This window comes from Sander lucioperca, chromosome 5 (genome assembly GCF_008315115.2).
Source record: "Sander lucioperca isolate FBNREF2018 chromosome 5, SLUC_FBN_1.2, whole genome shotgun sequence".
Classification (NCBI taxonomy): Eukaryota; Metazoa; Chordata; class Actinopteri; order Perciformes; family Percidae; genus Sander; species Sander lucioperca.
Window position 1 is genome coordinate 3,950,001 of NC_050177.1, and position 12,500 is coordinate 3,962,500.

Consider the following 12,500-nt stretch of genomic DNA (forward strand, 5'->3'; position numbering starts at 1 on the left):
CTTAGTGCCTTTTAAATGCTACGTTGTTTGTCTGGAAATAACGGGAGGACAGCTTTAAAAGAAGTGACTCATGTGAGAGAGAGAGTATCTTCTGTCTGCATGGTAAAAAACTAAAAATACGTATTTTTAACCCCCCAGTCTGAGCAGAAGCTGCTTTCCTCCAAAGACCCAGCAGCACAACAGCTACATGACAACATTAGCAACGTCAGCTGGAGTAATGGACTCTGCCTGGTAGCTTCTACACTTCTACACTTAACCTGGTTTTAGCGTCCCTACTAACTTGGATTTTTAACTGATCTGCATGTGATGGTCATAACAATGACTCACCTTAGTTTGATTGGATGTTTTATCCTTTTTACGTTCTTATGCAAACTTTTGGGCATACTCTGCGAACAAAAGGAGGCCCCCCAATATACCCACGAGTTTCTCCTGTTCCTGCGTAACTCCGATGTTACTACAGGACTAGAAAATTTAACTGCACATTTGTTCTTTGGTAACTTTGAATAGTCTGGAGTCTGGACACTATATATGGTCACTTAAAATGTCTTGTTTCTGTTTCTCTTTCTCTCTCACAGGTATATCCCAAAGGTGATGCAACTGGACTTGCCAACTCCTCTTTGCACATTGTACTCAAGCACCTGGCTGGAGAAGAACTTTCCCTTGCTGCTGGTTGAGAGTACCAAGGTCTTTGATGATCTACATCTAACAGAGCAACAGGTAAACAATATGAACATTCTCCTTTAGTTTGCCACAGGCCTACTTCAATTGTATTGGAGTGTAATATCCATAATGATCAGGCTGTGTATTGGTACAAGCCTTTCCATTTTGAAAGTTCTTCCTATGGATGATTTTCTTGAACATAATCCGTTTTAGTCAATCTATACACTTCAGTGGTCGGTTAATCTCTAAATAGTCATGTGTCACTAACTTTTGTCCCCAGTGTTTGATAGTTGAGGAGGAGACCAGGGAGCAAAGTAAATCTAGAGTTTGGTTTGATCAGAGAGCAGGAAGAGTCCCAGCATCAGTTTTCAGTGAGGCAGCCCGAGCAGGCACACCTGCATCCTTGATCAAAAGAATTTACTATCCCCGTGCTTCTCAGTTCTCCACTGAGGCAACAAGGTACATCGATAACAGAACAGTTCCATAGGAGATCTATGCATAGGCCTACTGTGCTAGATATCCATGCATAAAGCAAGATTAATTGGTCTAGTTTGTTCTAAGGCTTACAGCTTGTATACAATAGTGCTTGCAAGTTTGTGAAGCCTTTGTTTATAAGCCAGTAAATCAATGCTTTTTTTTATTGTCATAATGCAACACCTGGTAAATGATAGACATGTTCACATTTTAATGTGAGAGCTTGTAGAATACGATGTGAGAACTTGCAGAACAAAAAATCTGAACTTGTATGTTAAAATTTGCACTTGTAAAAAATATTCACACACGTGATCTGAACTTGAAGTCACACAAAGAGAAAAAAAACACTGTTGAGAACTTGCATCACGAAGTGGCAAATCTGTGCGCCTCGACTTCTGCATTACGTGTTTGCAGCTGTCGTGTTCATGTACATATAAATCTACACATTTGTGAATATTTTTTTTCTGTGACTTCACATTTAGAAAACAGGTCTGTAAACATTTCAAGTTACAAGTACAGATTTATTGTTCTACAAGCTCTCACATTTTGCACCATATTTACCTGCATGCTTACATTCCAATCTTTGTCAGATGGGGTCAACAAAATGAGGACAGAGCAAGGGAAAGCTATGTTGCTATGATGCAAGACCACCATGAAGACTTCCAGGTGAGGGCATCAGGGTTCATCATCAACCCAGAACTCCCCTGGATTGGAGCATCACCTGATGGTGTGGTAGCCTGCACTTGCCATGGAGATGGCGTTTTAGAGATAAAATGCCCCTTCAAAACCAGGAACTACTCCCTCACTGAAAGCTGCAAGGATTCCTCATTCTGTCTTGGCATAGGAGAGGATGGGGTCATGGCACTGAGACATATCCACAAGTACATGTATCAAGTGCAGGCACAAATGCACATTGCAGAGGTGAGTTACTGTGACTTCATGGTGTGGACACCACAGGAAGTTTTCACCTAGCGAATTCCATATGATCCTGTCTTCTTCCACGATGCGTACGGCAAAGTGGTAAATTTCATCAAGCCTGTTGTGCTACCTGAGCGGCTGGGGAAATGGTATACAGCACCACGCCTTACTCCCGTATACACCACAGCCACAAAACAGCCACCTGAAGTGGGATGCTACTACAGTCAACCTGCAGGCACAGATGTCATTATTTGCACATCTGGTAACTGTAGGAGAAAGCACTTTCATAAGACCTGCCTTAAGTTGACCAGGGTGCCTAAGACATGGAAATGTGTGGAGTGTAGAAAACAAGTTTAGTGTTACCAGTCTGTGACAGGGGAGCTGACAGACCTAATGACAGTCTTGTATAAAATACTTGAAAGCAATACTTGAGTAAAAGTAGTATCTGGTTCCTGCACAACCTGTTTTTGCACACCCTAATTACAATATCTCTGTCATGCCCCACTGTATTTTTGCTCAGATGCACATCTGCACCTGCCCTTTGCACCACTCACGTACTGTTCTGAACACTGATTGATATTTTTGACTCTTATGTATATTATATAATTCTGTCTGTTAAACTTCCACTATCTGTATATTGACTTTTTTACCACATTCAACATTCTTATAGACAGTCATTTCAGGTTTAGTGTGTTTGTCTGATCTACATCAGTAACTACACCAGAAAAACATATATGTTTATTTTTAAAGAAGATTTTAAATTACATTCTAACAATTTAACAATTCGCCCTTATGAAATCCAATCGCGCCACGGCTGTCTTGGAATGCAATAGACAGATGTGGCGGAATGCCCCGACACTTAAATTCAACTAAAATGTAACGGTGAACAATCAGTGTTCGACCTACAGTCTGTTGAGATGTCTCTCCAAACGCAGAAACCAAGCGCAGTCACACCATAAACCGTTAAGACACGTTAAGAAATAAGATCCGTATTTTGCCGTAATCCAATGACACGGAAAAAAGTAATCCACAGCGATCAGTAGATCCACACCGTTTAAACAATGTGGAATAAAACGTATAAAAGTCCAAATCTACACAAAACGCGCAATCAATTAGTAAGCTGACAGCAAATGTATATAGGCTACATGGCATTTAGGCAACCTTTATTGCAACGTTGGCACGGTAAGATGTCCAGACTAGTGCAACATTCATTTTCATTTTTTGCGTCAACAATAGTCTCAGGTGAGAGCCAGAGCCCTGAAAAAATTTTTTTTTTTACTAAAGCAGTAGGCCTAGGCTATATGAAATCAGATGTATTACCTACCACAATTCAGTTGTTTTGTGTTAGGCCTATTTAAAATATTTATAAAATATCTGGTCATGCCATGAAACAATGCAATTACCCGCTTCAGCCGCCAGGGGGGCAGTGCTCCCCCTGCCCCCCCCGCAAACTCTGCGTATGCACAGAGCACAGCACACTCTGACCATCTTGTCAAGAGATGTAAGCTCGCCTGGAGTTGCAGTCAGACAGAGAGAAATGGGTATTGTGCTTTGTAAAATGCTGTACTTATTCCTCACAAGACCAATCACTCGTTCAACATGAATTCGAACAGCTGCTAGCCCCCTTGAATACTTAAGTTCACTTGGATGCAGTTGCTTTTTCCCTTTAGTGAAGGCAGGTAATTTGAGATGAGCACTGTACAATCCCACAGCATCTCCTACTGTGAACCCTCGATCTGCTAGGCCCAAATCACCAGGTAACAGATTTTCCAGGTAGCCACAGTTCTCTGTAATGTGCCTGTCACTTGCTCGCCCTCCCCAGCCACAAGACACAAATGATATGACTCCCTGTGGAGTTATTGATATCAAGTACTTGGCAGTATTGTGGTGCTTATATTGTGAGTATGTTTGTGCTCGGTCTCTCAAGTTTTTAGGTCTCTCAATGAAAATTTTAAAGCAGTCTATTATGGATGTACAATTTCTGTAATTACTATTTTTGAAACACATGGGTAAACTAATTTGAATCTGTTCCTTACTGGGCCACAGTATGAATCTAAACAACCTATCATGCAAGACATTTAATGTACTGTTAAAAATTCGGCCCGCGGTAGGCTTTGACACATGAAATATATATGAAAAGAAGCGCAGTGGTAAATTCAGTCTCATTCTCATTAGAGTCATTAAAAAGCTTTGAAAGGGATTCAATCCAGGTCCCACCTTGAGGAACGCTGACACAAAAGTGAAGACAACCATCAGCTTGGCAAAGGATGGAAGGCCAGTTAAGTCCTGCACCATGTCATCATTGTTCTTGAAGGTTTCCTGGGTGAAGGATAACTTGCTAACCTTTTCCCTGAGCTGATAAACCTCTGATCTCAGTGCAGTACGCTCTTCTGTCAGTCTCCTCACAGTTTCTTGGCAGGCTTCATTGGAGCATGGCACACTGCTCTCAGCATAGACTGCGGAATTACAGTAGCTGTGATCAGCTGTCTGACCTCTACCCTCCTGAGCTGAGGTGTTTCCACAGTCATCAATCTGCATATGACTGCTGCTATCACAGGGTGCCACCGGTCCAACATCATGTGTCCTTCTCTTTCTTTTGACAGCTTGCATTTGCTCAAATTTGCTGTAACTATTTATTTTTCTTTTGCGCTGCTCAGGTGTGAGATAAGCAAACAAACTTGGCACATAGTCAGGGTTTAATGGATTCTCACTCTTCTGACCTACAGGGGTATAATGAGATATAGTGACACATTAATGAACAGTGTGTGACACGAACAGCAAGGCTACACCGGGTAAGTGAAACGCTCTGTTCGCGACGCACAAAAAATAGTTTTAGAAAACTAGTTTATTTTATTTCTTTGAACGTATGCACGGCCATCACATCTGGTGTAACCAGTTCACTGATCATAGCGGAAGGTTACAGCAGACGCAATGCGGACAAACACTTCAGTTACGTGCCTGGTGTAGCCTCCCTGTAACTTTAGCTCTACCAAAAATAAGTAATGTTACTTGACCGAAAATCAAATAATGCAATATATATGAGCAGAGATGAAATCATTGTGACTGATGTTACTTTGTGAATCACTGTCATCATCAACATTGTTGTGTGGCATGTCATCTTATCTTATCTTAGGGTTGTTAACATAGCTAGCTAGCTAGCTAACGTCAGTTAAGGCGTTAACTTGCCCGAAATAAAGTGTTCATTGCACAGTCTGGAGTGATCTGTGGGAGTCCACTGATCCCTTTTAATGGCAGCTAACACTCTCCTTTCAGTGTTTTTAGGAACATTATAAAACGTATGTCCCGTTTTTCTTGACTTGCTGTTATCACAGCCAACGGCACAGCAGATAGAAGGCATATTTACTGTTTACTTCCAGTCCCTGGGCGGTCCTAAAGATGGCGCCGCCTTTAACGTGTGACGTCACAGGATACCCATGTATACAATATATTTACTTTATATATGTAGTATATTAATAATAAAAAACTACACAAATACATTTATAACCAAAGAAATAAAATATTTACACAACTAAAAAATGTATACATTATATATTATATTATGTTTTTATTATATTATTATAATATATATATTATACCTAAATTGACATATTTTATAAGAAGTTATAGATTTTTTTTAATTAATCCAGATATTCAAGTTTCAACAAACTACATTTCCCATAATGCAACTGCACCCTTGCTGTAGTTGTGCTGATCAACCTTTAAACATCTGCAGCATCTCATTAAGAAAGTGTTTGGATCCTAGACTGTAAATATTACTATTATAAAATAATCAGAAAAAGATCCTGAACAGCAAACAAGTAGAGAGTCCTCGATTAAAGTTAAACAGAAAGACCTCAAACACATCACAGGAACTTGATGCTTTTATTGTGAAAAGAGACACAAGTCAAAACTAAACATGACACAAGTCAACGGCATTTCTACAATTAGATGATCACAGCTTCCATCTTTAAAGAAGTTTACAATGTTCACCAGGAATCTGTTCAATCATTCTCAATTATTTCATACAACGTCCATTCATTAGTTCATAACAATAACCTGAAATATTTCTGTTAGTGTGATCCTGTACAGACTCAACTGATCAGCAGTGAGAAACAGGAGGAGACTCTCCTTCCTCCACACAACTCAGAGACACTGAGGAACCAGGAGACCAGAACCAGAACCCAGGATAGAGAGGCTGAGTGAATGTGGTGTTGAAGGTGTAGAGGTGGATCAGTGAGTCAGAGGAAACTGAGTAGAAGGACAGAGAGCCAGCAGGACAGTCCACATACACTGCTACTCTACCAGAGACAGAGGAGGAGGAGATGGATGTTCTTCTCTTATTGTGACTGACAAAGTAACCATCATCAGAGCAGCTCAGACTCCAGGACTGATCATTGTGTCCAAACACACAGTCATCACTGTCTCCTCTCCTGCTGATTCTTCTGTAACTCACTGCTATATAAACATCTCCTCTCACCTCAACCTCCCAGTAACAGCGACCAGTCAGACCATCTCTACACAGCAGCTGATCCCAGCAGTCAAATCTCTCTGGATGTTTAGGATATGGCTGATCCTCCATCACATATGTCACCTTCCTGTTGTTGTCAGACAGTTTGAGGTATCTGTAAACCGTGTTTGTGTCGAGTGTGAGTTCACAGGAATCTGACGGAGAGAAGGAGACACAACACAGCTGCAGTTATTAACCAATCAGCACTTTGATGATGACATCAGAGGGTTGAATGAGTGATGTCACAGTTTGATGAATGAAATTAAAAACAGACTTACACTTCCTCAGACCTGGTGTCAACCATCTGACTCCAGCAGGCTCCACCCTGAAAGGAGGAGGAGGCAGGGCATTACATCACTCAGAAAGAGAGAGATAGAGAGAGAGAGAGAGAGAGAGAGAGAGAGAGAGAGAGGGAGAGAGAGAGAGCTAACTCTGCTAACACGACCACTAACTCTGCTAACAGAACAGCTAAGAACTGAGAAGAGGAACAAGAAGGCTATGCTACGCTAAGCTAAGGACCAAAAGGCTCCAAACAAAAGATAAAAACACCAAAGACTAGCACGTCTCCTTCCCACTCAAGAGAATCTGTAGTAGAGTAGTAAGGTAAGCTTCCTTCATATCGACAGTAGATTAATTTCACATTTCTACCTCAAGAAACCAAGGCTAACCTGTGCTAACTTAACATAGCGTGCTAAGTAGCAGCAGAGGGAGCAGCAGAGCAGTTAGGAACTGAAACAATGTTGGGATCTCCTGGGGGAGAGCCCTGCCTCCTTCTGATTGGCTACCCAAAAGAAATTAAAAGTACACAGGCCAAGAAAGCTTATAAACATAAAAAACTCAGAGAAAACCCAGAGGCCTTGACTGCAGACTTATGCCACACAGGAGGAATTAGTAACCTACTACTGTACACGGACAGTACTGATGCATGGCATAAAGCTATCTGTTCCCACGATGACCACCATAAGAAGAGAGGCATATGCAGTGGGAGACAGATAGTCATCGAAGATGAAGACAAGGACAGCCCACATCTCACTGTCAATGTCTACCACAATCGGACCATCATGTTTCAAGGCAATGAGGCCAGTTTCAGCTCTGTCCAAGAGGACTTCAACACCATCAAAGCTCTGGCAGAGACTGAGAAAGAGAGAGGAGAAGATCAGCAGTGAGGAGGAGAGCAACTTCAACCCCACAGAGCAGCCACCAGGGGAAGAGCTGGAAGAGGAACAGCCTTTAGGAGACCGTTCAGGGCACATCAGCCAACTGGACAGCAGAGTGTCCCAGATGAGAGAGAGTCTGTCTCTGCAAGAAGTAGAGCTGGTGGAACTGAATACTGATATTTGACATGTCTCTCATGTCAAATATCTCGGTATCATCCTTGACTCCACCTTGTCTTTCAAAAAACAAGTAAAACTAGAACTGCAAGTAGTTATCACGGGGCCCAAGCCACCCACGCCAGTCGCCTCCGATGCCCCGGGGAGCGCGCGAAAGCGGAACCCGAAGCCTGGCGGCGGGGAGGCAAACGTCGGTAAATATCGAATGGCGCGAGCCGCGACATCTGCGGTACGTCGCCGTTGCAAACGTAGCGGTCAACAGTTCACCTCCACGCATACACGGACTACCTTTAACAATTCTCTACAATAAACAATCTTCTTAAACCCCTGACCGCGGGGGACAGCAGAGAGAAATGAGAGTGTAACTGAGAGGGTGGAGGGGGGTGTGGTGGTTGAAGGAGCAGGGGAGGTGGTCAAGTTGTTGCAAATGGCGTCATAGGTGCCGATTTATGTTTTCCTCTGTGGGTGCTTCGTGGGAAATTAAGAATCAATGACACTAACATAACCAATCACACTATGACAGACGCTCCACTTAGCACCAACTGCAATGTTTAATTGCACGGTATCGGCGCCTATGAATGGTGTTGATTTTGGATTGAAAAAGTGAGAGAAAAGATTTGAATTTGTCCACTGTGAAGGTTGTAGAAACTTTGTCAGGTGGGTTAAGAAGTTTGTTTATTGTAAAAAAAACCAAAGGAGCAAGCAAAAGCAAAAACACAAACCTAACAATAGGAGGCAAACCTCAGTAAATATTGAGAAGTGTGAGCTGCAAGGTCTGTGGTACATTTCCATTGCAAATATCCCATTCACATTGAGTAAAAGGGCCAAAACTCGTCTACGTTAATTAAAGCGCCCCCTAATGGTCGATCTTCGCCATATTTGGTACAGAGCCTCCGAGAGATTTTAGATTTTTCAGCTTTATTTTCTGCTCTTTTTCATTCTATTTCAAGGCTCAATAAATTACATTATCACACAATTTGAGAATAGATAAACTACATGAGCACGTACCCAAAAGTAAGTTCCTCTTCCGAGACAGTACAGACAACCTGGTTGAACCCCCAGACCTGCTGGAACAAGTTCAGGTCTCCAGCAGCTTTATAAAAGCTAATATCCACTCAGAAAAGCAGTGAAATACTGTCTCTCTCAGTCCACAGAACGGACATTTGTCCTCAACAGCAGCGTTTATGACAGACACAAAAGAGTTCACCGCAATAACCCCATGAAGGATCCTCCACTTTTTTTCTCTTCTAGTGGAGACAGAGAGAGAGAGTAAGAGAAAGACAGATGGAGAGAGAGAGAGAGAGAGAGAGAGAGAGAGAGAGAACAAGAGAGAGACAGAGAGAGAGACAGAGAGAGAGAGACAGACAGAGGGAGAGAGAGACAGAGAGAGAGAGAGAGAAAGAGAGGGAGAGACAGAGAGAGAGAGAGTTTTAAGTCTACTTGTTACTGTAGTTTAAATATTGTATAGTACATATTGTGTGTACCATTGTAATCTGTCTGTAACTGATGTTGTGTATTGTCCTTAACAGGTCTCTCTTGAGAATGAGACCCTATGTCTCAATGAGATTACCTGTATAAATAAAGGTTAAATGAAAATATAAAGAGAGAGCTGATGGTGAGCATGTACGGAGATGTGAATAACCTGATTTCTCTGTGTGCCATGTAGCCTAAACATCATATCCTGAATATGATCAAACAGGATAATCCTCATAACTGTAATATTCATGTCCATGTTAACACATATGATACCAACAACATGCTAGATCCGTGGGTTCAGAGATAGCAGCGTCCATAGCAAGCAGCAGTTTATCTACAGCAGTGGAGGGCCGTGTATCTTACACCTGGGCCTTCAGTTCTATCCTGCAGTTCTATCCTACAGCGATTAAATCACCTTAGAATAACCTCACCATGACACTAGGACATTATCGTGTGGAATAACGTGATTTAACACAAGGCTCAACACCTAGAGACACCTAATACACTACTGCAGAGACATGAACACACGCTGACTGAAGCCATCACTTTGACGCAGTATAACAGGATGCTGCATCACATATAGGGCTGCACAATTATTCGCAATTGTATCGAAATCGCGATATGGACTAATCGCTATTAGATATTTTCCTCATATCGTGCAGCCTTAATCACATGAATTCAAAATGAATGGAATTACCAAAGAAACCAAAACAAACCCACAACAACCAGTTATATTTACTCATACAGTGACCACAAAGCAATCAAAAACACAAATAACTCAATCAGCGATCAACAGGCCTCCCCATAAATTCCAGCCAAGCAGCGGGGGCTTAACACACACGTCACCACGCACACACAAAGGCACAGCAGCCACTGTCACTGCTCAAATCTTTAACACCTAAAGCAAGCACTAATAGCTATAAAATCATTTCACTAAAATGCTGAAAAATCCATTAAACTTACTAAAAGATGCTCATCATGTGAAGAAAAAGTGCATCCACCTTTCTTTCATTAACATAACATCTAAAAATGTAAACAAACTTATACAATATGTAAAATACATATGAAATTGATATATATATATATTAGAAATGAATATGTAGACCTTTAATTATAAAAATATAATTTTCAGATTCTGACAATCTCTTGCCCAGCAGAGAAGTCCTTGCTGGCCCTTGCTGGTGTTTTGAGGGACTTTTTTTTAACTTAGAGTCGGTACTCTCCCAGCACAAGAGGAACTTAGAGAAATCATTGGTCCAGTGTCAGTGTACGTCTCTGATCGATCACATGAGCCATGCAGCACCGGCAACTGACATTTTAAAAACCAAGCTGTCTGCCAAGTCTGCCAAAAGAGTAGATTAATGCTTCATCCACACACATTGCTTTGTGCTAAGCTAGGCTAAACCTGTCCTGGACCTTTCTGTCAAGTTGAAACTGATTTGATCCTGGGAAAGTGGGAAAAAAAGGATATGGACAGTGCCTTTAATATACAGATATCTGCCTAAACTACTTCAATTATTAACAAAAGGGAGTTATCATTTTAGTTCCAGGAGATGTTCTCCTTTAAAACCTCCTACACAAATATCTCCTTTATGTTCATCAGTGTTTGTACCTGAGAGTTTCCAGTCTCCAGAGAGGATCCTTCAGTCCTGCTGACAGTAGCTTCACTCCAGAGTCTCCTGGATAATTGTAGCTCAGGGCCAGCTCTCTCAGGTGGGAGGGGTTGGAGCTCAGAGCTGAGACCAGAGAAGAACAGCCTTCCTCTGAGATCAGACAGCCTGACAGACTGCAAAAACACAGAACAACACACAGGTACCCTCGGTCAACACGTGGAGCCATGTGTTTGTTTTATGTTTGCTTGTTGTCCAGGTACATTTTGGTCCAGATTTATAATAAAACTTTAAAATCATTTGGGGTATTTAATTATTCAATAACAAAAGCAAATTATGAAATACTTGTAATGTTTATGATTTATAACATGGGACATTATGATGTTATAGTAGTCCCACATATGATGTGTCTCAAGTTGTAAGCAGACATTTGTTTATTCAGTCCACAAGGGGGCGCTTTAGTTTCATTGTGGTGTTGAGAATGCAGAAGTGAGGAAGTGATCAGAAAAACCAAGATGGCGGAACAGAAAATGTTAAGGATTGTAACGGAGATTTATAAGTTCACTAAAGAGTCTAAAAACTACTTTGCTGTGTCGGAGCTTCATTCCAGAACATTACAACACCCTCATGTAAAGTAACTCTAAGTCTAATAACTACTGCCCAAGTTTATCGTAACAGCAGACACAAAGCTACACATCAGCTGTTTTATCAACTAATGTTAATCAGAGTTTAAATTGTCATCAGTTGAATGGGTTAATGAATCCTGACCTGAGAGTCTCCAGTGTACAGTGTGGACTCTTCAGTCCAACAGAGATCAGCTTCCCTCCTGAATCCTGCAGGTTGTTGTTACTCAGGTCAAGTTCTCTCAGACTAGAGGACTGGGAGCTGAGAACTGAGGACAGAGCTTCACAGCTTCTCTCTGACAGGTTACAGACACCCAGTCTGGAGAGACAACAGGAAGGGAACAAGTTATTTATATTTAACTCCTGTTGAAAGATATCAGGTACAATATGTAACATTACTGCATTAAAATGTCTAAAAACAAACATACCTATGTTATATATTTTTATGAGTTGTGTTCTTCCACTATCCCAAATGTTTCCACCAAATTACAAACCCAGAATCCAAATCTGTTATTTTATTTTTGACAGGGGTCGTTTCCTTTATTCGCGTGTCAGTGGCATCATATAACCTTTCACCCTCTAGCCCTTGTGTTTTCTTCCCGTCAACTATGCACTTGTTGTCCTCCCGGGTCAAAATTGACCCGGTCTGTTTTGCCAGTTTATAAAGCATGAAGGATAAATTATCACGCAATTCTGTTACATCTTCTTAGCCAACTTCGTTCCAACCTATTACCCCTAGTTTTACACTTATTTTTTAATATATGGTCAAAGAAACTCATTTATATAAAATTATACCTAATTTATGAGTTAAAAAAGCTGAAATTAAGAATTATTTTGACTATCAGTTGAGTTCAACAGGATCATATGTTGATGGGTTATGAATGGTATAAGTCAAAGTTCG

At 41.2% G+C, this 12,500-nt stretch overlaps 1 protein-coding gene and 1 pseudogene across 2 annotated transcripts; one reads left to right on the forward strand and one right to left on the reverse strand.

Annotated features, from left to right (window-relative positions):
* Positions 1 to 567: 567 nt before the first annotated feature.
* On the forward strand, positions 568 to 2,727 carry LOC118495058. Of its 2 annotated transcripts, XM_036001341.1 has the most exons (3): positions 568 to 717; positions 941 to 1,119; positions 1,725 to 2,727. In XM_036001341.1, the coding sequence occupies exons 1-3, from the start codon at positions 592 to 594 to the stop codon at positions 2,104 to 2,106; spliced, it is 687 nt and encodes a 228-aa protein (XP_035857234.1). In that variant the 5' UTR covers positions 568 to 591; the 3' UTR covers positions 2,107 to 2,727. The 2 variants fall into 2 exon arrangements, 1 of the variants encoding a protein (XP_035857234.1); XR_004897366.1 differs by lacking the exon at positions 941 to 1,119.
* A 2,021-nt stretch (positions 2,728 to 4,748) lies between these two features.
* Positions 4,749 to 12,500, reverse strand: part of LOC116058425 — a 91,856-nt pseudogene continuing 84,104 nt past the window's right edge.

What these genes read in the sequence shown, in the direction of transcription:
- LOC118495058 (XM_036001341.1), top strand. Translation starts at nt 592, where the DNA reads ATGCAACTGGACTTGCCAACTCCTCTTTGCACATTGTACTCAAGCACC. An exon ending in TACATCTAACAGAGCAACAG is followed by an intron (nt 718 to 940) that starts GTAAACAATATG and finishes TTTTGTCCCCAG; the next exon opens with TGTTTGATAGTTGAGGAGGA. An exon ending in TTCTCCACTGAGGCAACAAG is followed by an intron (nt 1,120 to 1,724) that starts GTACATCGATAA and finishes AATCTTTGTCAG; the next exon opens with ATGGGGTCAACAAAATGAGG.